This window comes from Peromyscus eremicus, chromosome 11 (assembly GCF_949786415.1).
Source record: "Peromyscus eremicus chromosome 11, PerEre_H2_v1, whole genome shotgun sequence".
In the NCBI taxonomy this organism is placed as follows: Eukaryota; Metazoa; Chordata; class Mammalia; order Rodentia; family Cricetidae; genus Peromyscus; species Peromyscus eremicus.
Window position 1 is genome coordinate 58,250,361 of NC_081427.1, and position 25,690 is coordinate 58,276,050.

General features: G+C 44.8%; 1 protein-coding gene across 4 annotated transcripts in view; it reads left to right on the forward strand.

The window, feature by feature from the left end:
- Nucleotides 1-25,690, forward strand: part of Scamp1 (secretory carrier membrane protein 1) — a 95,261-nt gene that overhangs the window by 43,502 nt on the left and 26,069 nt on the right. For 3 of the 4 annotated variants that reach the window (XM_059276355.1, XM_059276358.1, XM_059276357.1), the window contains exons 3-4: nt 23,106-23,204; nt 24,127-24,235. In XM_059276355.1, the coding sequence (XP_059132338.1) occupies nt 23,106-23,204; nt 24,127-24,235 (208 nt within the window). Of the gene's footprint in view, nt 1-786; nt 920-23,105; nt 23,205-24,126; nt 24,236-25,690 lie in introns of those variants that run through there. The other variant, XM_059276356.1, reaches the window with a different exon arrangement.

Consider the following 25,690-nt stretch of genomic DNA (forward strand, 5'->3'; position numbering starts at 1 on the left):
TGCCGATTCCTCAGCTGATTCTGTTTCCTCAGACTGGAAGCCTCTAAGTCCTCATCCAAATGGATCTCAGTTGAAATGCTGCTCAGAAGCCTAAAATCTTAACCAGGCTAGTTCCTTGTTTTCATGCCTTATATAGCTTTCTGCTTTCTGCCATCACTTCCTGGGATTAAAGGCATGAGTCACCATGCCTGGCTGTTTCCAGTGTGGCTTTGAACTTACAGAGATCCGGATGGATCTCTGCTTCCAGAAGGCTAGGATTAAAGGTGTGTGTGCCACCATTTTCTGGCCTCTATGTCTAGTGGCTGTTCTGTTCTCTGACCCCAGATAAGTTTATTAGGGTGCACAATATTTTGGGGAACACAATATCACCACAAGTCTGACTTCAGACTACTTTGTACACAGTTACGTTATTATTTTCTTAGAAGTCAGATTGGCTCACCTACTTAGAAGTGGTTATATATTCTATACTTAGAGGCATGACATGTGGGGCCAGCAGACTTGAACTTAGTCTGCCTTATATATCATTGTTCAGGTTATAGAAAAAATGGAGAAGGAAGTCCAGCATGTTCCAAGTTACTTCTTCTAGTCTTGATTTTTATTCTAGTCTAATTTTTATTCTAGTGCCATTTGCTTTAGCCAAAGCTGTCTCCCCACAAACCAAAGCTTAAACCTTACTGAGACTACCCCCCACTTGGACTCCACTTGTTGAGTGGAGTCAAGAGACTGTGTGATCACAATGCCTGGGTCCCCTAGGTTATCCTCACCTTTCAGCAGGTCACACAGTCATGCACACAGACTTTCTATTGTTTGATGAAATAGCACAAACTCAGTGGCATGAAGCAATACCTGGATTACTGTGGATCAGAAGTCTGGGCTCAATAGAGCTAACTCTGCTCAATCTAAATAAGCTATGTTCAAGGTATTGTCCATGTTTTGTTTTGTTTTTAAAAGACTTTTAGTTATATGTATGTGTGTGGCTATGAGCATATGAGTGCAGGTACCCACAGGTGCCAGAAGAGGGCATCATCCTTTGGAGCTGGAGTTTCAGGCAGTTATGAATTGCTATGTGGATACTGGGAACCAAGTTTGGGTCCTCTTGAAGAACAGTAAGTACTCTGAACTGGTCAGCCATCTCTCCAGCCCCCATGTTATATTTTTATCTAGGGGTTTGACTAAGGAAGAATCTCTGTCAAGTTAATTGAGGTTACTGGCTAAGAAAATATTCAATGGTATATATGACTGAGAGTCTTAGGAATTTTCAGGTAATTAATTGGTGCCTTACCTCTGGGCACACGTGTCACTTGCGTTTCCCAGGGGGTACCTGGGCACCTCCCAACATGAGCATTTTGTCAATCTCCAGAACCTCTTACTCCAGTCTGCTAAGATAAATTCTTAGACTGTTGTGGAATCAAGAGGAGTGGCAATCTGTCACCATTACTGTGCTTCAGTACTGTATTGGTTAGAAGCTTGTTAAAGACGCTGAAATGCTTTCGGGAGGAGGATTCTACTTCAAAGATGTGAACACCAGTGTTGGAGAGTCATCAGGGTTCACTTTAGAGTCTGAGTGCCACGCTGGGAATAAGATAGTATGTTAGGACTAAAACTGCCTTCCTCCTACCTGTTCAGCTCAGGGGGTCAAAGTGGAGCCCCAGGATACCTACCCGGCCTGCTCCTAACACCCTGCTGCCTGAGTCTCCCAAGGCTGATGCCATTGTGTCAGTCTCAAGGAGAAACACAAGATTCCTTGGGTGTTTCTCCTCTACTGAAGTTTAATCCTCACAGTTCTTTGCATAGCCTTTGTTCTGCCTCTCTGGTATTCTTGTGTCGTTCTTTAAATGTCTGTGTGTGCTACACAAGTTCCCGCCTGTTTCCAAGCCCTTCATTCTCTTCTGTGCCATGGGAACAACCACACTGTGAGGATAATGTGTCATCCTCTGGGCATGTTTGGCCAATGCCTTGTACTAGATAATTTATAGACAACAGAAATTGGTGGCTCACAGTTCTGGGGGCTGGAAATTCCAAGGTGCAGATCCAGGCAGATTCAGTATCTGATGAGGGCCTCTCTCCTGGTGCCTGTGTGGCATCTCTTGCTCTGTCCTCATGTGGTAGTCACTAGCTGTTCCATAATATGTACATTTACAGTTTTTGTGTGTACATTTATTTGGTACTAGGAACTGAGTGTAGGCCTTGCACAGGCTAGGCAGGCACCCTACCGTCGAGTGATAGTCCAGCTCCATGAAAGTTTTGTTGTTTTTGTTTTTTCCGAGACAGGGTCTCAGTAGATCTGGCTGTACTGGAACTCACTATGTAGACCATGCTGGCCTCGAACTAAGGGATCTTGTCTGCCTCTACCTTCTGAGTGCTGGAGTTAAAGGTATGAGCCGCTACACCCAGCTTATTGTTTTTAACGGCAAATAAAATGTGGTTTATTCTAAGCCAAATAATAAGTGACTATGGCCTGGAAACATAAATTCTAAGCACCCCAAATGACATGTTATATATGCAGGAGGTTATGTGAACTTTTATAGTCATAGGCCTGAGAAAGTTATAAAGCAACTGTTGCTAATATTCCTTCCCTAAGGGAGATGTGAACATTTACCCCCTCCTAAGGTCCTAATGAGGAACCAAAGTACAATTCCATCACCAGTCACCTGGGGGAGCCAGTGAGTTTAATGGGCTTTCTTACAGAGCGTAGGTGAGGGATGATGGACAGGAGGAGCCTGAGTGGCCCCAAAGCAGTTGCACTGGTAAGTCTTGAGCCAGCATGGATGATAGCTTCCCCTAGCCCTCTTCCTCCAGTCTTCCCAGCCTGTATACCCTACCACCTCCCCAACACTCCACTGCCACATGCAATTAGAGCAAAATTGCATACAGGTGACTGGGGGGAATGGCTGGACTATATGGCAGACCTAATGACCTTCTCATTCCCTTCTGTGAGGGAATGTCAGCAGTCCACAGGACTGGTGGTGATGGACAGTCCCATGCAGACAGTGGCAGTGTTGCTGGGAAGCTAGCCCCTTACAGTAATGTATTTATACCAAATAGGTAGACACCAGGAGGGCTATGGACTCTTCTGCAGGATTCGGGTTCTACCAGACTGCACCTTAGCTCTAGGATTGCTTCCTCTGTGACTGGAGTTCATGTGTCTATGACTACTGTCTCCTGACTTTCAGTCACTTCTCTTGCTGGCACAGGCCTCTAGGACCTCCAGTATGTCAGTCCTACTGTTCACTTTCTGGTTTTCGATCACTCCATGTTCTCTCCTCTCATTACGTTCTATATTGTCTTGAGGCTACATTCAAGGGAGCGGTTAGAAACTGTCTCCCCATTTCCCTCACTTTGATAGAAACCTTTGCTCACCATCTATTTCTGTTGCTTCTCAGTCTGTTTTCAACTCAGTACCCAGTGTGATCCCTTGAGAAAAAGCGAGTTCCAGGACAGGCTCCAAAGCTACACAGAGAAACTCTGTCTCAAAAAACAAAACAAAACAAAAAAAAAAAAAAAAAGGAGTTGATCCCATCAGTCTCCTGCTCAAGAGCTCTCCCTAGCTTTACTTTTTAAAAATTTATTTACTTATTTATGTGTGTGTGTGTGTGTGTGTGTGTGTGTGTGTGTCATGCACACACATGCGTGCCTATGGAGGCCAGGAGAGAGGGCGTCAGGTCCCTGGAGCTGGAGTTGCAGGCACATGAATGCTTCGAGCTGAACTGCTGTCCTCTGCACTGTTGAGCATCTCTCCAACCCTGCTTCGCTTCTGATTTTCTCAAATTTTAGTTATTTATTCTTCTCTCAAATGTTACATCCCCACCACGGTTTACTGTAGCTGAAGTTTTCCTGTGTCCCGGCCTGCCAGCAGTTGGGACAAATCTCTCCCACTAGCATCCCCCAAGTAAACATACAGAGACTTATATTACTTATAAACGGTATGGCTGTGGCAGGCTTCTTGCTATCTAGTTCACACATATATATATATACATATATATGTATATATATATGTATATATATGTATATATATATATGTATATATATATATTTTGGTTTTTCGAGGCAGGGTTTCTCTGTGTAGCTTTGCGCCTTTCCTGGGACTCACTTGGTAGCCCAGGCTGGCCTCGAACTCACAGAAATCCGCCTGCCTCTGCCTCCCGAGTGCTGGGATTAAAGGCGTGCGCCACCACCACCCGGCTAGTTCTTATATCTTAAAGTAACCCATTTCTATAAATCTATACCTTGCCACGTGGCTCGTGGCTTACCGGTAACTTACATCTTGCTACTCATCGCACGGCTGGCAGTGTCTCCTCACTCAGCCCTCTTCTCCCCAGCATTCTCCTCCCTGCTTGTCCCGCCTACACTATCCTTCCTGCCTGGCTACTGGCCAATCAGCGTTTTATTTATCAATCAATCATAGCAACATATATTCACAGCATACAGGAAATCCCACAGCAGTTTACCCTCCCTTCTCCCCTCCAGCCCCTCACCCTCAACTCCTCCCTTCCCCCCAGATCTACTCCTCCTCCGTTTCCCTTCAGAAAAGGGCATGCATCCCAGGGATATCAACCAAACATGGTATATCAAGTTGCAATAAGAATGGGCACATCCCCTCATATTAAGACTGGACAAGGCATCCAATAGGAGGAAAGGGTCCTGAAAGCAGGTAGCAGGGTCAGAGATAGCCCTTGCTCCCACGGTTAGGAGTCCCACAGGAGGACCAAGCTAACAATCATAACATATATGCAGAGGGCCTAGGTCAGTCCCATGCAGGTTCACTGGCGATTCAGTCTCTATGAGCCCAGGTTAGTTGATTCTGTTCTACAATCCTTTCCCTGCTCTTCTGCAGGATTCCCTGAGCTACACCTAATGTTTGGCTGTGGGTCTCTGCATCTGCTCCCATCAGTTGCTGGATGAAGCCTCTCTAATGACGATTATGCGAGGCTTCTGTCTATGAATATAGCAAAGTATCAATAGGAATCAGTTAGTCATTATATTTAGTCAATTTCATTGACTTTTTCCCAGTTGTGTTTGCTTCTACTTAGGTCTCTGGGCTGTCCAGCCTCTGTTCCTGGCCCTACAGGCAGTGTCAGGCCTGTGGGCACCGTCTCTTAGAATGAGTCTCAAGTAGAACCAAGTAGAACCAGCCATTTGTTTTTGTAGGACAGTGCTAGGTTCACAGAGGAAGGTGCCAAGATTCCCACCTACACCTGTCCACACAGACATAGTCTACTGATCCACTTTACCCCTAGACTGACACAGTTGGTCACAGTGACTGAGCCTGTACTGACACATGTAACTCTGGCTGGGTATGTACATGCCATGGTTTGAATAACTGTGTCCTGACCTGGCCCGTCATTGTAATTGCAGTGGAGCTTCACTGCCCTAACCCACCCCGTCCTTGCTCCTCCCAGTTCCGGCCTCAGCAGCAACCACTGGTGTTTCAGTTTTTTCTTTTCTTTGTTTACCTTTTGTTACCTTTGTGTAGCTTTGCCTGTCCCACCGGTCACCACACCACTGGGACCATGCATTATGCAGCCTCCTCAGGTGGCTTCTTCACCAGGTGTGAGTTTAAGGATCCTCCATGTCTTCATAGTTTGATGGTTCATTTCTTTTTGACACTGCATACTATTTTATTCTGGGTCTACTCCATGTATGGACCATCACCTACTGAAGAAAGAGTGCTTACTTCCAAGGCCCTACTGTCATGAATAAAGGTGCTATAAATATCTGTGTAGATTTTACCATGAGCATAAGTTTTCAGCTCATTTGGGTAAGAGATGTGATTGCTAGATCATACAGTAACTGTATGTTTAATTTTTAATGTATATATTTAAAGTTTACAAAATGATTTAATGAAATATATATAGATAGTGAAATAGTAAAGCAAATTAACCATCTGTTAATGTAATTACTCTTCTTTTTTTTTGTAGCAAAGCAGCCAAAACCTACTCAGCATGCATTCCATATGCAGCTTGTGTTTTACCTATGGTCTTTATGCTGTACGTCACAACAGTAGACCTGTTTGCCTTGTGAATTGACTTCTTGGTGTTCTCTGGCCTGCATCTCCCCCTTTGCTACCCTAGTCTCCTTGTCTTCTGTAATCACCACTTTGTACTCCCTGTGAGTACATTTTATATGTAAATGAGATCATGCAATAGTTTTCTTCCTGTGTCTGGCTTATTTCACTTAGCATAATGTCATGTGGGCTTATTAATATGGCAAGTGGCAAGATTGTGTTGGTTTTTTAGAGCTAAATAATTGCAAACTGCCTTTTTTTTAAAAAATCCATTTATGCTGTTCTATGTGAGCATCAGGGTTTTTCTCCACTTCTATGGAGAATGTCAGTGAATTTTATAGGGCGTACGTTGGACTGTGTCCTGCCTTGGGTAGGATGGACACTTTAACAATATCATTATGAACCTTGAGTGTGTGCCCATCTTTTCAATTGTGTTTCCTTCCATTTTTTTTTTTTATCAGTGTTCTGTAGCATTAGTTTTTTGTCATTATAACAAATACTCAAGATGATCACTGTATGCTGAGAAAAGCTTTCTTTTCGCTCATAGCTTGGAGGGTCCAGCTGTAGTTGGTTGGCCTGTTGCTTTGGGCCTTGGCAAGGCAGAATATCATGCTGGGGCCTTGGAGTGGAACAAAACCACACAGCTGGGAGGTGACAGGAAGCGGGTTTGTGTCCCATCATCTCCTCCAAGCACCCCGTCCTCTGCCACATCTGCCAGTAAACTGAATAGTTTCCACAAAGCCATACCTTCACCTTTCTAATTCAGTTTATTCCTAGGTATTCTATTTTCTTAATGCTATCTTAAATGGAATCATGGTCTTGGTTTCTTTTGCAGTTAGGTTGATGCTCTTGGCTTTGTTGGTACTGTACCCACACCCGTACTGTGTTCATCTTCTGGCTCTAATAGTTTTATAGTGGCTTCAACATACAGATCTTGCTGTCTGTATAAATTTTACGTTTTTTATTTGGATCCATAGTCTCGTGCCCTCCCCCCCGCCCTTGTGTCTAATGGCTCTTATTGTTCTTCTAGTGCTGAGCTGAATAGAAGCAGCAGGAGTTAGGCCCCCTTGTCTTGTACTTTCCCCACGGATGCTATGGGGGAAACAGTCTTGTATATGGTGAAGGACTTTCCTTCAGCATGAACTATGGAGAGGTTTTGCTAAAAAGTATGGTAGAGTTTGTCAACAGTTTTTGTTTTCTGTGTCAACTGAGATGGTCACGTGGGTTCCTGTTCTGTTGACACAGTGTGTCATGTTGACTATTTTATGTAGTGAATCAGCCTTAATGGGTCAAGGATAAATCCCATTTGGTCATGAGGTGTAATTTTTAAAACTATGTTGTTGAACTTTGCTAGTGTCTTGTTGAGGGTTTTAGCATAAATTCTCCTTAGAGAACTTGGCCTGTAGTTTGGTTCTCTTTAGTTTTTTGTTTTTTTTTTTTTTAAGATTTTGTGTGTGTGTGTGTGTGTGTGTGTGTGTGTGTGTGTTGTCTGAGTGTTGTCTGTGTGTTGTGTGGTATGTGTGTTGTATTGTGTGAGTACTTGTGTGTATGTGTTGTGCGTCTTGTGTGTACTGCGTGTGTGGTGTGTGTGGGTGTATGTGTGGGCTGTGTATGTGTGGGCTGTGTATGTGGTGTGTGTTGTCTGTATGGTGTGTGTTGTCTGTGTACGTGGTGTGTTATGTGTGTTGTCTGTGTGTCTTGTGTAGTGTGTGTGTTGTATTATGTGAGTGGTTGTGTATATGTTTTGTGTTGTATGTGTGTGTGTTGTCTGTGTGGTATTGTGTTGTGTGTGTTGTCTACGTGTGTGGTGATTTGTGTGAGTGGTGTGTGTAGTATATGTGTGGTGTTTTGTATGAGTGTGTGTTGTGTGTGTTGAATGGTATGTGATACGTTGTGTGTTGTGTGTGTTATCTGTATGTGTTGTGTGTGTATATGTGTGTGGTATGTTGTATGTGTTGTGTATGTGCATGTTTATGTATATATATGTGGTATATGTGGGGTGTGTGGGGTGTGTGTGTATGGTGTGTGTGGGGGGATATGTGTGTGTGTTTACATGTGAGTGCAGTGCCCTTGGAAGAGAAGAAGCATCTGCTTCCCTGGAGCTGGTGTTAAGGTGATTGTCAGCTGCTAAACATGTGCTGGGCACTGAGTTCAGGTTCTTTACAAAAATGGAATGAGCTTGTCCTGGTTAGTTTTTTTCAACTTGACATAAGCCAGAGTTACCTGCAAAGAGGGAACACAATTGAGGAAACGCCTCTATAACACTGGCCTGTAAGCAAGTCTGTGGGGCATTTTCCTAATTAGTGAGTGATGTGGGGGGTCCGGCCTGCTGTGGGTGAGACCACCCTGGGCAGCAGCTGGTCCTGGGCTGTGTAAGAAAGCAGGCTGAGCAAGCCTGGGGAGCAAGCCGGTAGGCAGCACCCCTCCATGGCCTCTGCATCAGCTCCTGCCCTGACTTCCCTGGATGGTGGCCCACAAACTGTAAGCTGAAATAAACCCTCCCCAGGTTGCTTTGGTCACGTGTTTTCTCACTGCAGTAGAACTAGGACTGAGCTCTTGACCACTGAGTCCTGGCTCCTGTTCCTGCTTTTCTTTTCTTAAGGTGTCTTGGGTGTCAAAGTACCAATTAGCTTTATAAAATGTGTATAAATATTCCCTTTACTCAATTTCGGGAAAAGTCAGGGAACACTGACAGTCTGGGCCTGGTGGCCCACTCTGGGGGAGGCACAGGGTCAGGAGTTTAAGGCCGGCCTGGGAAATAGAGAGACTTTGTCTCAAAACAAAACCACCACCAAGGAAGAGGAGGCCTGTAACTCTGGAGTGCTTGGTGGACTCAGGTGTGGGATTCTTCGCCCTGTGCTGCTCCTTGCTGGAAAGTTCTGGATGGTTTCTCCATCTTTATCATCATCTGTTGACTCTTTCTATTTCTTGCTGCCTCAGTCTTGTGCGTTCTGTGGATCTGGGAGTTTGTCCCTTTCTTCTAGGCTAGCCAGTGTCGGTGGAGTAGAGTTGTCTATAGGAACGTCCTATGATTCTCTTAATTTTTCTGGCATCTGGTAATTTCCTTTTTATTTTTTAAGTCTTGAGTTATCTCTGTTGTTATGCCACCTAAAGATGGCAAACTCTGCGTGTTTTCATAGCTTAATTACATCTATAGTTTCCATATGAATCTGTAGTTTTTCTATTGTGTTTACTCCTGTTTTGGGGTTCCTTGCTTCCTTTTGCCGATTTTGAGCTTGTAAAAGGATAGCTTCCTGATGAACCTTGGGCTATTCTGCAATCTGTCCTGTGTGTAGGAGTCCTTCCTCACCTTCCTGGTGTCCTGACAGCTCTTGAAGATGCTGCTTCCTGAACTAAGTAATCAGTGAACCTGGGGGAAGGGTTCATATTGCCAGTAATGTTTGTGTGTGTGTGTGTTTGTGTGTGTGTGTGTGTGTGTGTGTGTGTGTATTATGCAGACATATTTTTAGTGTGTCTATGTAGAGGAACTTGCATGGAGGAAATAGAGCCTGTCACAGGGGCTTGCATCTGCTCAGCTGCCTGGACAAGCTACCCTCTTGCCTCTGTGGTACCCAGTGTGGATGCTAATCATCTTCAGAGTGATGTGCCATTATAGTCCTTTTACCTGCTGACTGGAGTTTTTGTTTTTTAAGTCTTGCTGTGGTTTAATAGCTTCTGAGTCCTCTCTTGAGTAGCCCAGCATCGAGGAACTTACAGTGCTTAGCTACCTGGGCACGGTCATTTTTGTTGTCACCAGTGATGCAAGAGAGTATCCTTTTTCTTTTCAGTTCACAGTCCAGCAGCTGAGGACTCCCTGTTGTGTTTCAGCTACTGTGGGGCTTGGCTCTAGGGATTGCTAGCCTGAGCGTTAGTCCTTTGGGCTGACTGGCATTGGTTTCTTTAGTAGCTGGCTCGTTCGAGTTCTCATCTTGCAGGACAGCAGCGGTGGATGATGTTCTTTCATTAGGCCTTTGATCCATTTTGAAAATTTCTTTGTTTTACTTGGTGCATTTAAGCCATTGCATTCAAAGAAATGATGTATTGGGTTGATGTCTCCTCTATTTATGCTGATTCCTATTTGTTGTCTCCCATTTTGGTCTATGATTCTTGGTATTTTTAATTAAGCATCTTGTATAAACCTGTTCTTCTCCTCTTTCTTAACAAATCAGTTGTTTCTTGTTTTTAACTTCTTAGAGTTTGCAAATCCACTTAAATCCAAATGCACACAAAATAATTATCTCTTCATGGGCAGTGGAAATACCTTATAATAACAGGATCAATAGTTCCCCCTTTGGTCTGTGTATTATTTCTGTGATTCATCTCACTAATGTATTTGTGTATATAAAGAGACATTCAGGAGGTGTATACATATGACCCCATACTCAGTATATAAACACATAGACATGCATGAGGTGTATACATATGACCCCATACTCAGAGTATATAAACACATGGACATGCATGAGGTGTATACATATGACCCCATACTCAGAGTATATAAACACATAGACATGCATGAGGTGTATACATATGACCCCATACTCAGAATATATAAACACATGGACATGCATGAGGTGTATACATATGACCCCATACTCAGAGTATATAAACACATAGACATGCATGAGGTGTATACATATGACCCCATACTCAGAGATGCTGATGTTGGCATTTTAAACCAGCTGTTTTCTGTCAGTTGATGAGGTAAAAAAGAAGTTTTGGCTTTGCCCTCAGATCTTCTTCCTCTCAGTAGATCATAGATTCTGACCCACATTATTTCCCTTCTTTCCTGAGACACATCTACAAGCACCTTGGTATGTGTGAGAAGTCCTTATATTCTTCAACTTTGAGGAATAGTGTCACAGGATACAGGAGTCCAGGCTCGTGACTTTATTTTCTCCTCAATTTATTATTTTTGATGACACTCTTTTTTGTCTGGTCTCTGAGAGGTCAGATATAAATATTATTTTTAAAAATTTATGTGTTTGTGTACCACATGCATCTGATAATTGAAGGTGTCTATAGAATGCATCAGATCCTCTGGAACTGGAGTTAGAGACAGTTGTGAGCCACCATGTGGGTGCTGGGAACCAAACTCAGGTCCTCTGTAAGAGCAGCAAGTGCTCTTAACTGCTGAGCCACCGTCGGCTTCAAGATACATTTACCTTTGTTACTCTCAGGGAAGTTGGGTTTTTGTCCTTTCTCTGGCCTTCAGGTTGTTTTTCTTTCTGATTTTCTGTAGTTTGAAAACAGTATGTCTGTGTATATGTAGAGTGTTATTTTATTTTATTATTTTTCTCAGTATTATGTGGGCTCCCTGGATCTCTGGTTTGATGTCTGGCATTAACTTGAAGACATTCTCGGTCGTTCCTTTTTTCTTTCAAATACCTGTTCCCTTTGACCATTTTCCCTTCAGTGGATTCATTGCATAGTTCAGTTTGTGGCTGGCCTGCAGTTTTTGCACATCCACTCCCTTTCTTCTCTCCCTCTCTCTCTTTCCTCCCTGTCTCCCTCTTTCCTTCTTTCTCTTCCCCCTCTCCCTCTCCCTCCTCCCCTTTCCTCTCCCTCTCTGTCCTCTTTTAGATTTCTCAATCCTCAACCTCTATCTAGCATACCAATAAACCCATCACGGGCATTCTTCATTTCTGCTCTCCTGGATTGGACACAAGCATTCCTTTTAGCTCTTAGGAGTTCCATCTGTGCTTACATGGGCACCTGTTCTTCTGTGGCATCTACTTTACCCCTCAGGTCCTCAGAACATCAATCATAGTTCTTTAAATTCTTGTCCTGATGGGTCTAACACCATTGGATGGTCTGGTATGATGTTTCTTCCAATTGACTTTGGCTTTTTGGTTTCCCTCATAATATTTTCTTGACAGGCAGGCATGATATACTTGGTCACAGGGACTGCTGTTAATTGGCTTCCAGTCACCCGGTGGTAAGCAACTGAGGCTCTCTATTTTATAGTTGTTCCTCTGCACTATGAACTTTACACGTGTTCCTGAGTGTCTCTCCAGATGGGGAGAATGGCTGGAGTGGGAGCAGGGGCTCCCACCCCGGGTTAAAGGTCAGCAGAGTAGACACCAGTCAGGTGGTCTAGAGTTCTCTAGTGTGTTCCAGAATCACCTCTCGTCCCTTGATGGAAGGTAGAACAAAAGCATGTAGAAGGGAGTCCTGTGATTGTTTTTCTTAAATGCACATGAAGGCCACAGGACAACCTTGAGTGTCACCTTTGATTGTGACAATTCTGTCTGTCTGTCCTGGTTCTTAGGTAGTGTGTATATATGTCCTTGTTCTCAGTACCAAGGGAATCCATGTAAGCATAGCTGCAGTCAGCTGCTGCCTGTGAAAGAGGGAGATCTAAAAAGGGGCAGTTGGGAGGCACACCATAGGGTTATGGATGCTGCCTTGGGAAATCCAAGTTGGCTTGTGTAAGGATCACTAAGGAGGTTGTTCAACATGTTGGAAGTTAGAAATGCACATTCCTTCTCTTTCAATCCCTAGGTCATCTCTGGTGAGGCCTAGACTCTACATTTTCTAAGTGTCTAAGTTTTCTGAAGCCCGAACATATGATGAATGACAAAAGAACATTCCATAGACCCTGAGCATGAGAAAGCATAGGGCTGCTTTTGGGATTAGAGATTAAACTATAGAAGTACATGGGGAAGGAGAGCATACAGTTTTAAATGTTTTATTTGTGTCTATTGACTATTCATACGAGTGGATTTAATGATGACATTTTCAATATGTGTACATGATGCATTTCACTCATTACCTCAATACCCTCTTTTATGTTCCTCCCAGCCCTGATCATCTCCATCCTTTTCCCAACTAGCCCTCTTTTTACTGTTACATCTTTTGTGCATGGCCAGTGAGTTTCATCAGTTGTTTATAGGAACATGAACATTGATTGTGCACAGGAGCGGGTGTGCCTTGCCAGTGGCTGTATCACTGATGAACGTGTCTCTCCCTCCCATCAGCTACTGGGAGTGGTTAAGCCCCATGAGTCCTCCCTCTTCCATGGCAGGGTGGTGATGGGGCCAGGCTTGTGCAGAATCTCTCCTGGAAGTCAGCACGCAGAGTCCATAGCCGTAAGACCATAGATGACTTTTCTCCCCCAGAATGGCGCTTACCAGCACTGTGAGAGCTAGCTAGCCGGGAGGAAGCTTCCAGCCCAGTTCCAGCTTGATTTGTTATGTCCTGTGATCATGTTGGTAGCATCTTCAGCGAAAGGATCTTATCACCTAGGAGGATGTAAATTTTTATGTGACATAGACAATCCCTAGATCTCTCATGCCTGGAAGGAAGCGAATTTGAATGTTATCTATTGTGTGTGAAATGACCTTGGGGTTTCCAGTGAGCAGAAAGCTCAATATGTTATAGAACAGTCAATCTATAATTATGTAACTGTGATTATTATAATGTCCTTAAGTCTACTGAGGCAGTGTAGATCATTCTGTAATTTTTTGACTGGTTCTTGTTTTGTTTTCAAAATCCCCACAGAATGTGCAAATATAGAGCCCTAAAGTGCCCTAAAGCATTAAAGAATGATAGCCCCTGACTTTCCCAGAGATGATTACAAGTATCTCAGAGATGAAATCTCACCTGCCGCGGAGAAGGATGTAGAGCCTGCTCCTTCAGACTGTGGTTCTGCTTGACAGTCTTGTCTGTTCTCGGCCTCTCGGCCTCTCCAGCTTCTTCTGTTGGTCTCTGCACCATGCCATTTTCTTTTTTGTTCATTTTTTTTTTTTCTTTTTCGAGACAAGGTCTCTCTATGTAGCTCTGGCTGTCCTGGAACTCACTCTGTAGACCAGGCTGACCTCGAACTCACCGAGATCTGCCAGCCTCTGCCTCCTGAGTGCTGGGATGAAAGGCGTGTGCTACCACCTGGCTCACGTGATTTTCTTAGTGCTTGAGGTTTTCCAGGGCTGCCAGTGGTTTGTCTAGGGTACAACTCACCTTTCACTAGGCACACGCTTGTTCTAGAGTGCCCACTTTCCATACAGGCGGGCTAGTGTCCCTTTGTATCTAGAGTTTTGTGGAACACAAAATGAAGATGAGATACTGTGAGAGATCTTTTCTCGACTCTCAGGTTTTCCTCATGACTTCCCTTTCTCTTGTTTCTCAGGCAGGAATTCTTTAGTGAGAGTTATGATAGAAGGCTCTAGAGGAGGTGGTGGGTACAGTTCTTTTTCCCGTGGTTGGCACACTCCTGAGACAAAGGTTACCAAGAGCGAAGCATAGCTAATGTACTTAATCAAAGTTCATGCCACGTGAAGCGTTCAGAAATGTGGACCCCACACCGCAGGGAGACCTTTGTGATGCAGCACGGACAGTGGTGTGCAGGGCGTTACTTAGTGGGGGGCCCAGCCAGGGGTTGAGATGTTTCTTGGCCTTTCTAAGTGCTTTCCTCTTTCTGGGCCCTTCTGGGCGTGAGTCAGGACTTCACAGAGGGAGGGGACTCTTCTAGCTTGGCTGCAGGGAGCAGAGAGATGGGAAAGAACAGAGAAGCCATGCTTCTCAGTCCTGCTGATACTCAGTGTTCCAGGATGCAGTGCCCTTGACCTGAACTGTTCTCAGATGCTAGCTCAGATGAGGCTGGACCCACACTTCTGCATGAGCCCTGGATCTCTTTGGCACACTGTATCTGAGCTCCCTTGTCTACAGCCAGGAAGTAGTTCACATTCTCCCTGGCATTCCTTTCTTCAGGAATTGTCTCTCCCACCCCTGGATGTCTCCCCTCCCCCTTATTTTTAGGTTTGGTCTTTTGATGTGATGTCTTTATTAACTTTATTAAAACCCACCCGGGTTGTGTTTTGGAGTTTTCAGGGTGAAGTCCATTGTCTTCCCATCCTGCTTGGACCCGACTCTTACTCTCTGGTCTCCTCCCTGGGTGGCAGTTGTCAGATCCCTGGGCCCCATCCGCAAGCTTACAGCTGTTCTTATAGTCTGTGTTTTGTTTCTCTGCACTGTTCTGTGTCTTCTTTAGACCCACCTCCGTTTCCTAGTTATGCCTTCATCTTCATGTTGTCAGTGGCTAACTTGTCTGTCATACTTAACCCTTTCACTGAAGGAAGTTCTAGAGGTTCCACTTGTATCATTATGCCAGGTCCAGCACAGCTCAGCCATGAGGGGATGAAGAAAGAACAGACACCCAGACAAATGTACAGAGATGCTGGGGTCATGTGGGCCATGCTCACGCTGATGGGCTGAGCACCAGCTGTGAAACAGCCTGTAACCTCGGCTAGTCTACTAAGTGCAGACCAGAGGGAGTTAGTCTCTTGGAGGAGGAGTGGGAGGACGGAGGAGGAGGAGGAGGAGGAGGAGGAGGAGGACGGAGGAGGAGGAGGAGGAGGAGGAGGAGGAGGATGGAGGAGGAGGACGGAGGAGGAGGAGGAGGACGGAGGAGGAGGAGGAGGAGGAGGAGGAGAGGAGGAGGAGGAGGAGGATGGAGGAGGAGGAGGAGGAGGAGGAGGAGGACGACGACGAGGACGGAGGAGGAGGAGGAGGACGGAGGAGGACGGAGGAGGAGGAGGAGGAGGAAGAGGAGGAGGAGGAGGAGGAGGAGGAGGAGGAGGACGGAAGGAGGAGGAGGAGGAGGAGAGGAGGAGGAGGAGGAGGAGGACGGAGGAGGAGGAGGCAGCTCCAGCTGCTGCTCTTTCACACATTGGTCAGTCTTCAGAACAACACCAGGGGAAGGCTTTCCATCCCGAGCCTTATCCGGGGAAGGCTTTGCCCTTCCCATGGGCCTCTGAGGCATTGGGTCCTTAACATGCCCATGTCATCAGTGCCCCTTCCTTCAGGACTCACCCACCCCTGTGCACATCCACTCGGGACTCACCCCCCCCCCCCCCCCCCCCCCCCCCCCCCGTGCACATCCACTCGGGACTCACCCACCCTGTGCACATCCACTCGGGACTCACCCCCCCCCCCCCCCCCCCCCCCCCCCCCCCGTGCACATCCACTCGGGACTCACCCACCCTGTGCACATCCACTCGGGACTCACCCACCCTGTGCACATCCACTCGGGACTCACCCACCCTGTGCACATCCACTCGGGACTCACCCCCCCCCCCCCCCCCCCCCCCCCCCCCCCCCCGTGCACATCCACTCGGGACTCACCCACCCTGTGCACATCCACTCGGGACTCACCCACCCTGTGCACATCCACTCGGGACTCACCCACCCTGTGCACATCCACTCGGACTCACCCACCCCGTGCACATCCACTCGGGACTCACCCACCCTGTACACATCCACTCGGGACTTACCCACCCTGTGCACATCCACTCGGGACTCACCCACCCTGTGCACATCCACTCGGGACTCACCCACCCTGTGCACATCCACTCGGGACTCACCCACCCTATGCACATCCACTCAAGGCATTTCTGGCTTCCCAAATTATCTAAAGACCAGTCTTGATAAGTTTTGACCATCATTACCCTCGTTAAGCTTTTACTAACCTCATATTTATTAAACATCCTTATTTTGTATTTGTTTGTTTCTGTGTCTTCAGGTCTTAAACAGTTGTTTTAATTCTGGTCCTGGCTAAGGGTGACTTTTTTTTTTTTTTAATGCTTAAATCATGACCCAGTTACTTCTTAGAACTCTTGTGAGAATTCTAGGAAGCCTCATTATAAGACACATTCCTTTACTTTGACTGGGGAAGCATGGGATCCCCTGTAGTGAAAATTTAACCGTAGGATAGTTTCTTTGGGTGAATAGTATGGATTCTGCCCCAGATCTTTACTTGGTAGCTTTATGCTCAGAGATTTTCAGGGATGTTTTCTTTTCCCTCCTTCTGTGTTGAGGAGTCAGGACAGTACATGTAAATATTCCCACATTTCTGTGTGGTTTATTTTTATTTTTTCTTCTCCCACATTGACTGAGAGTATTGCTTTCAGATGCCCTGGCTCTCTGCAAGGTTGCCTTACTCTCCACCAGTGCCAGCCTCTGTCTCTAAACCCCAGCAAGCTGGAGAATGGCCGCCCAGCAGAGCTCTTCTTCTTAGTCCTTAGCTTTTCTTCCTTCTGCCCGTCAGGATGTCTTAGCTTTTTTTCCTTCTGCCCGTCAGGATGTCTTAGCTGTGCATTTGGCATATTCTTTACATGAACATTGAACTAGCCTTTTAGATGCTGTATACTATGGCTCCCTACAAATGTATGGTCTGCCATGTGGCTGAATGGCAGTCTTGGTCTGGAGAGGGCCTCAGTGGTTAAGACCACTTGCTGCTCAGTCATAAGGGCCAGAATTTGAACCCCAACACCTGTGTGGGTAGCTCACAAATGCTTGTAACTGCATTTTGAGAGATCTAACGCCTTCTTCTGGCCCCATAGGCATTCACACACATGTGTACATATATTCACATACACACACCCTCTTCTGGCCTCCATGGGCACTCACACACATGTATATATACTCACATACACACATGCAAGAGTGGCTTATTGTTTTACTGTTCTTGCATCAGAAGTGAAGATGTAGGAGAATTAGGAACCGTTGTCATAGCAATTAGGCAAAAGGTCTTCTCCAGAGTTGCACTTGGCATGAGGTGGCCACGTGTCCTGCAGTTGAAGATGCACAGGGTCGAAAGCTGGGTTGAGAGTTAGCTAACATCTGCAAGTGGGAAGAAGCTGTGAGTGAAGGTGGCTTGCACATCCTAGTGTTTGTGAGCAGGGCCTGTCTCGGTACCTCTGACTCGGGTGTGTCAGCCTTCTGGCTCACACCCATCTCACCCTCACTCCGGACTTCTTACACTCACACTGCTGGTGTTTAAGGCAGCAGAGTGCTGATAAGGGTTTTAGCTGGTTGAGTTCCAGGGTGATTTCGTGTTGTCCTGAATTGTGCTGCCAAATTGCTTGCTCTCGCACTCCCATTCTCCCGCTCACTTGTATGTCATGTTATGTATTTAGCCCAGGTTAGCCTCAACCTTGTGATCCTTCTGAGTGCTAGGATCTCACACACTGTTTTGTTCTGTTCTCTTTCAAGAGAATCTCTCTCTCTAGGGCACTCTAGCCTGGACCTCAATTTGTAGATCAGGCCATCTTTGAATTTACAGTAATTCTTCTGCCCCCTGAGGGCTGAGGATACAGGCATGTGCCATGACACCTGGTCCCAGATTGCTTTTTAACTTTTAAAAGTAATATTGCAGGGTATGGTGGAGCATACCTTTATGGTGTTGCATGACCCGGAAGGCAGAGGCGGGTAGATCTCTGAGTTTAAAGCCAATTCCAGGCCAGCCAGGGCTAATTAGGAGACCTTGCCTCAAAAACAAAAAGAAAAACGTGCTGTATGATGTATCTGTTGGGGGAGGCAAATACTAGAGAAGTATATAAAATTCCTTCGATAAGAGTTGCTGTATAGATCTGTGTTCATCTTGACTAATATCGTTCTGCTCTGTACTGACCATTTTCCACATTTTTCTACGACGTTGACTCATTCTCTTTGAAGTCCACACTAGGTGTTATGTAGTAGTTTACCAACTCCTCATAGATGGACCTACCGGTGTCTGTCTTGTCACTTGTGGACTTGTTAGTGAGGTTTGGCTGAAGGTTTCTTGTAGCATGAATCTTAAAAGGTCTCATTAATAAAAACAAACCTGGAGCCAGGAATTGGGGTGAACGCTGGAAGATCAGAGAAGCAGAACAAGCCACAGCCACCTCACCTTGCCAGTTCCTCAGCTGATCCTGTTTCCTCAGACTGGAGTTCAGTCCTCATCCAAATGGATCTCAGCTGAACTGTGCTGCTCAAAGCCTAAAAGCTTAACCAGCTAAAAGCTTCTAGTTTCTGGTCTTCACACCTTATATACCTTTCTGCTTTCTGCCATCACTTCCTGGGATTAAAGGCTCACTTCCTGGGATTAAAGGTGTGAGTCACCATGTCTGGCTGTTTCCAGTGTGGCTTTAAGCTCACAGAAATCCATGCCTCCAGAAGGCTAGGATTAAAGGTGTGTGTGCCACCATTTTCTGGCCTCTATATCTAGTGGCTGTTCTGTTCTCTGACCCCAGATAAGTTTATTAGGGTGCACAATATTTTGGGGAACACAATACCACCACATTTCCCCTTTTTTGTCTAAAATTTAAAAAAAGCTTATAACTAATACAAGAAAAACTATATCCAATAAGTATATACAATATATACAGTCAAGAATTATATTAACTATGTCTATTCCATTAACATTTGATGGATTCAGACAAAAAACTCCATTATATATATTAACAATGTCCAGTCCAGTAACATTTGATAAACTCAGACAAAAAAATTTTCATTACTTATCCTATTTAAAACAAGTAGTTCCTTTTAAAAAGTAGATTCAATAATTGACCTTTTATCTTATCATATCCATATTCTCTCTTTTTTTTTCATAGTAGATTCAATAATCCACCTTTTGTCATTTTTTTATCTTCTCCTTTTTCTTTTTAGAGTAGATTCAATGATCTACCCATTTATTCTATTATTTCTTTATCTTTTTTCTCAGAGTAGATTCAGTGATCTACTTCATATCTATATTCTCTTTTTTCTTTTTTAAACAAAAACTCTGAATATAATCTCCTTGTTCAGCTTTTTTCTTGACCATTAACAATTAACAACTTGTAACCAGCCATCATAAACAATGACAGTATCAATAACTTATTAAATAACCAAAATCTCCCATCCCACATCTTGGGAATGTGGGCGTCATTTTCTTAAAATTACTTTCTGTTTTCTGGGCGTGAAGACATCTTTAGGGAATCCTGAAAAGAAAATTTTTGGGTTAATTGTCAAGTCCTGTATCATTTGTCTAGTCACTGCATAATGAGAAAGTGCAGGGCTTGCTTCAAGTCCTTGTTCGAGTAGTCTGTCAGGCTGGATCATCTCAGCTAGCCATCTCAAAATGCTGAGCAGTTTGTAGTCCAAAGTCGATCTTTCCATGGTGTTAATTCTTGTATAATATTAGAAGGACCAGCCTTAATATTATACATCCCAGGGGCTCAGGAGAGAGAACTACTAACGGCGAGAACTATTTTCGGGAAATAGAATCTCAGCACACTGAGCTCTATAGTCCACTTGCTTTAATTCCTCTGGCATAACATCCTTTATACACAGCTTCAGTTCTGTTCTCATGTCTAGCTCCTTTCTTGCCTGATTTTTCTCTATACTCATCTACTGCTCCCTCTAAGTTTTATCTTAATTCTCTCATCTTAATTCTGCCTCACCTAGGTCCTTTTTAGCTTGTTCTTACCCAGCTAGTACTTCCCCATCTGGCTCTTCCTCATCTTCCATCTCGTTCCTCTAGTACTCTCTTCTAGCCCTTCAATCTAGTTCTTCCCCATCTCAGTTTCCTGTCTAGTTCTTCCATTCTCCTTTCTCTTCTCCATCCCCCAGTGCCCTGGAAGTCCTGGTATATAAAGCCAGGCTTCCAGGGTCAAATGGAGGGGGGATAAGAATCACATTGAGAGGCAATAACCATTAATTATCATTTGCAACCCTAAAGGGAAGTGACCAATGGGGAAATGAATTAACTAAAGGCTAAATTCGGGTAATATCTAAGAAGAGGGAATCTTATGTGCTCAACTATAGTCTTAAACGTGATTAGTAGAAAATGTTAAGAATCTATACGTTGCTAGGTCAATGGGAGGAAATAAAACTGTCTTCTTTTTTTCTGTGGTTCCTATCTGTCCAAGCTATCTGCCGTTTTTTTCTGCAGGGTGGGAGAAAGTGTGCTCAGTCGCTAGGCAACCTGTATACAGCTAGATGCATCTGATGATAGTTAAAGGGAGATCTGGAACTAGAGGTAAGATTGGGAAAGGAGGAAGTACAGCTTAATTGGCACATCCGCCAGGCCTTCTCAAACAGGTAGCCTGGATGCTTAAGTCTGTTCTTAGACAGTACAGAGGTATCTCTGATAAGGTACTTTCCTCCATCTGGGGATGGACCTGGCCGGATGCTGCCAATGATGATAATTACAGGGAGGCTTGAACTGGGGTTCTGGCTGAGCATAGCTGTCAGCGCAGAAAGTTATCTAAATATTCCTAGAAGTAGTTAGGTAAGGAGTTAGAGGTCTATAAAGTTAGTAAGGATGTAAGAAAGGAGGGTCCGAGCTAAATTGTGTAAAGCTATTACTTAACGCCCACCTGACCTAGGTGGTATCTCCTTGTGGAATTTACCTTAAATCAGGAGACTTGCATGAGGACTGTTATTACTGCTAGTCCTTGAAAGTGGCCAAGGGAGATATCTGATTCCAGAGAAAGCCTTTCCTGATGCTGTTCTCCAAATACCTGGAATGTGTATGTCCAGAGAGTGATCAGTCCACACTGTTAGCCCTTCTTAGGGAAAAATCAACTGGGAAAACTATGAAGGCACACATGATTTTCATAATAGAAGACAACTGATATATGACAAGCCAAGTAACACCAAAAGCTCCTTGGAATTTGGCTTCCTCTGGAGGAAATCCTTGATCCCTCCAGGTAGTGACTTTGCCATTAACCAGCTGAGTTCTTATGATATATTCCTTCAGCCTGCAGCAGTTAATCAGCTTAATGGCTTTACCATAGTCCATGTGGAATTGTCATTGTGGTCTCCTGTCAAAGTCACTGTTAGGCGTGGTCATAGTTCCCTGCAGACTTTTTTTTTGTGCCTCCTCTGTGGTTTGGAGCATTCACAGTCTGATAAATGTCTGTCTCTTGGAACCATGAATATTTTTCCCTAGAAGAGAAAATCTTCACAGCAATTTCTCCCTACCATTTGTCTTGCCAAACTTTTCCAAACTGACCTTTGCCGATGCTTTCTTGTAACACGATGGTCCTGGCAATTCTCTGAACAAGCAGCAGTAAACCCTTTGTCCCAGGTAGCAGCATCACCGCAGTCACCAACACGATGAGAAGGAGCCAGTAACTCAGAGCAGCAGCCGCTGCCTCCATGGTCCCACCTCCATTGTTTGTGGGTCGGCCAAAGCTTCTCCTTAGCAAGCCTCCTAGGCTGGCCTCAAACTCGGGATCCTCCTGCCTCTGCCTACTTCAGCAAATCCTATGGGAATGCACCACCACAACCGGCCAAGTGTAGCTAGGGGTAGAGCTGGGGCCTACCAGGCCACAGGCAAGCGGCTTTTTCATGAATTCCTACCACGAACGTTGGGCGCCAGATGTAGCATGAATTTTAAAAGGTCTTATTAATAAAAACAAACCTGGAGCAAGGTATTGGGGTGAATGCTGGAAGATCAGAGAAGCAGAACAAGCCACAACCACCTCACCTTGCCAGTTCCTCAGCTGATCCTGTTTCCTCAGACTGGAAGCTTCTGTGTCCTCATCCAAATGGATCTCAGCTGAACTGCTGCTCAAAGCCTAAAAGCTTAACCAGCTAAAAGCTTCTAGTTTCTGGTCTTCACACCTTATATACCTTTCTGCTTTCTACCATCACTCCCTGGGATTAAAGGCTCACTTCCTGGGATTAAAGGTGTGAGTCACCATGTCTGGCTGTTTCCAATGTGGCTTTAAGCTCACAGAAATCCATGCCTCCAGAAGGCTAGGATTAAAGGTGTGAGTGCCACCATTTTCTAGCCTCTGTATCTAGTGGCTGTTCTGTTCTCTGACCCCAGATAAGTTTATTAGGGTGCACAATGTTTTGGGGAACACAATACCACCACAGTTTCTAGTGTAACGTCTTCAGGCCGGGGACATGTGTCTGTCTGAAGAGGGAAGAGCTGACTGTAAACTTCATGTCTCCCCTTCCCTCCCTTCCTGCCCTCCTCCTTTCTCTCTCTCCCTTCCTCTCATCTCCTTCTGCTTTCAGGCTCCTGAGCCTTTGGGCTCCTGTCTTAGCCTCCCGAGTACAAGCAGATGGCCCTCTACCCCACTCTTCTGTGTAGTTCTTGAGTCTGATGGTGTCTGTGCTTTATGGTAAAGAAACGGTCATGCTCTGTTTCTTGCGTGGTGTACTGTTGAGCACTGTAAAACTGTTGAGTGTGTTAGGAAGTGGAGATGCAGAGCTTGAGCAGTGTTTTACCACACGGCCGTGACAGGCCATGGAGACAGGCAGGTCTTGGGATTGTGCTGTCTGTGATACTTTTGAAGTAAGTAAAGGTTGGCTCTTTGTGTTACATAATTTGTCTTTACCTTTTTAGCCTCCACCAGGCAGTGTGAAAATGCCTAATGTACCCAACACCCAGCCAGCAATAATGAAGCCAACAGAGGAACATCCAGCTTACACACAGATCACAAAGGTTTGTGCATGTTAACTGTGTAGATTGATCTGGAAGTTCATATATCATCTTGATGTACAGTTTATATAGTGTAATTTTTATTGCCCTTGATTTAATGCATAATACCACTGCAGTAGCAATAACAGGATAATAAATATGACTGGGAGAGAGCTCAGTGACTACTCAGTGAGCAGTGTGAGGAAGCAGCAGATGGCGAATGTCCAGGAAACCCAGCAAATGAAATCTGGCAGCTCTAACACAGGGAGTTAGAGAGCAGAGTGTCGTAAGCACATCCCTGTCCCTCAGCATCTCAGGACATTTCAGATGTTTTGAACTGTTCTTGTATTTCTGGAGCCTACTGCTCCGTTGGACTTCGTTTATCCAAGCTAATTCAGTTGTTCTTTATTCCGTTCCTCTCTCCTCAGCTCTTCCCTCACCTCCACTCTCACTCTCCTCTCCACACAGGCTTACCTAGACTCTAGCTACTCTGTCTTTAAAAGATGGATTTTTATTGTTTTCAAAGCCATTTACTTGTGTGTCTACGTGCAGGTGTGTGCACATGAGTGCTGGTGCCTGCGGAGGCTGGAGTTACAGGTGCTTATGAGCCGCCTGGTGTGGATGCTGGGAACCGAACCTAGGTCCTCTGCAAGAACAGCACACATGCTGAATTGCTGAGCCATCTCTCTGTCCCCAGTCTCTGGCTATTCTTAACGAGAGGTGGGTTTTTGTTTGTTTTCTTCTCTCCGGTGGACTCAGCATTGCCTCTGAGGGTTTCCATAACTAAAAGAGCAAAATGAATCAAATATCTCTTCAGTATTTTTCCAAAACTATAGCCTTCCTGTATTTTGAAAGTGGATTTAACTGAGGTTTCTCTCAGTGGGCATGTAAATGGTAGACTGTTTCCACTGACTGATAACCTGTGTGTGTTGGTCATTTTGTTTAGGAACATGCCTTGGCTCAAGCTGAACTTCTCAAGCGTCAAGAAGAGCTAGAGAGAAAGGCTGCAGAGTTAGACCGCCGGGAACGGGAGATGCAGAACCTGAGTCAGCATGGTAGTATCCAAAGGGTTGGGATGAAAATATCTGTCCTTGCTCTGAGTCACTGGGTTTGGTGACAAACCTCTGCCTTGTTTTCTGATTCTAGCAGAGAGGTCAGACACAGCAGATAGCTTACTTGATCCTGCAGCTCTCCGATCCTACCCGATAGCACAGTCTTTTGATAGACTAGAAGAGTGTTGGCTTCCTCACAGAGAAAGTGAGACACAGATCTGATACGTTTGCTCCATTTCAAGCCAGGAGCCTTTGATTCTGCACTGGGCTATACCGAATCTTTTCTTTCTTTCTTCGAAAAAGAGCTAGGACATAAAAGAAATATCTTAATGTAGAGTGAGAGGCCCTCAGAAGAAAGGAAGGTCACCTGCGAGCATGGGGTGGGCTTCTCAGTAGTTCAGTTGAACCTCTGAGTGTGTCCCACCTTGGACTCTGACCTGTTCAGATTCTTGGTCTTATCCTCACATACTTGTCAAAATCCTCATACTTGTCAAAAATGTTAAAGTATTTGTATGATTGATTACTTGCTGAGGACTCTGTTCAGGCTCTGAGTGCTAAAGATGATTCTAAGAACCTGTGAGGGAAAGTCGGCAGCCTCAGGAGGCGGAGGGGAGTGAGGGGAGGCATTGCTGGGTGGCTGGAATGGCAGTACAATCCCAGACAAGGACGACAATAATACTCAGTATTTCTTCCTTCTCTTACCATGGTTAGGACTTGGGCCTCTCAAGGACATGTTTATCCTGCTCATTTCCATCAGAGATAGCCACTATGGGAGAGAGAGAGATCACTAATGATAATGTCTCTTGTTTTTTTAGTGCTGACTGACACTGATTACTTCTATGAAAGATGAAAGATGTTTTGGTAAAGATAGTAACAAAGGGACAGACTTAATAGTTAAATTTTGCAGTGTACTAGTACATTGTAGTACTTTTTACCTTTTAATTAATAGTAAATCTTCAGCACCGTGCTGAGAAGTGTGACTCAGTTGTTAACTTTCTGAAGAAATGAAGGTTAAGTTTCTTAGACCACACAGTCAGCGAACGGCTTGGGTACTTGTGACTGCAGAGCCTCGGGTCCTCATTGCTTGCTGTCTGCTACTTCTTAGATAGTGTGATATGGCACGTGTGCTCCTGAGGACCCATCTTAGGCTGGGCGAGTGCTCTGCAGCCGAGTTACCCTCCTAGTCCCCAATTTTAATATTATAATTAGTGGAACTGAGAGTATGTTGAGGATAAACAGCAGATTACACTTCTCTTTATGAGAAATGTCCAGATAGGTTAAAAATATGTATAATTGAATGATAAAGTTATATGCTATATTTAATATTAGAAAGTGACTTTTAGTTGGTATTTTCATCTGAATTTGTGCTTTCCGTTTGATTTTTGTTCCTGCCTCCATTTCCCAAGTCTTGCTGTCTTTCAATCTTTGTTTGTGCAGACACATTCCCTCCTCACACCC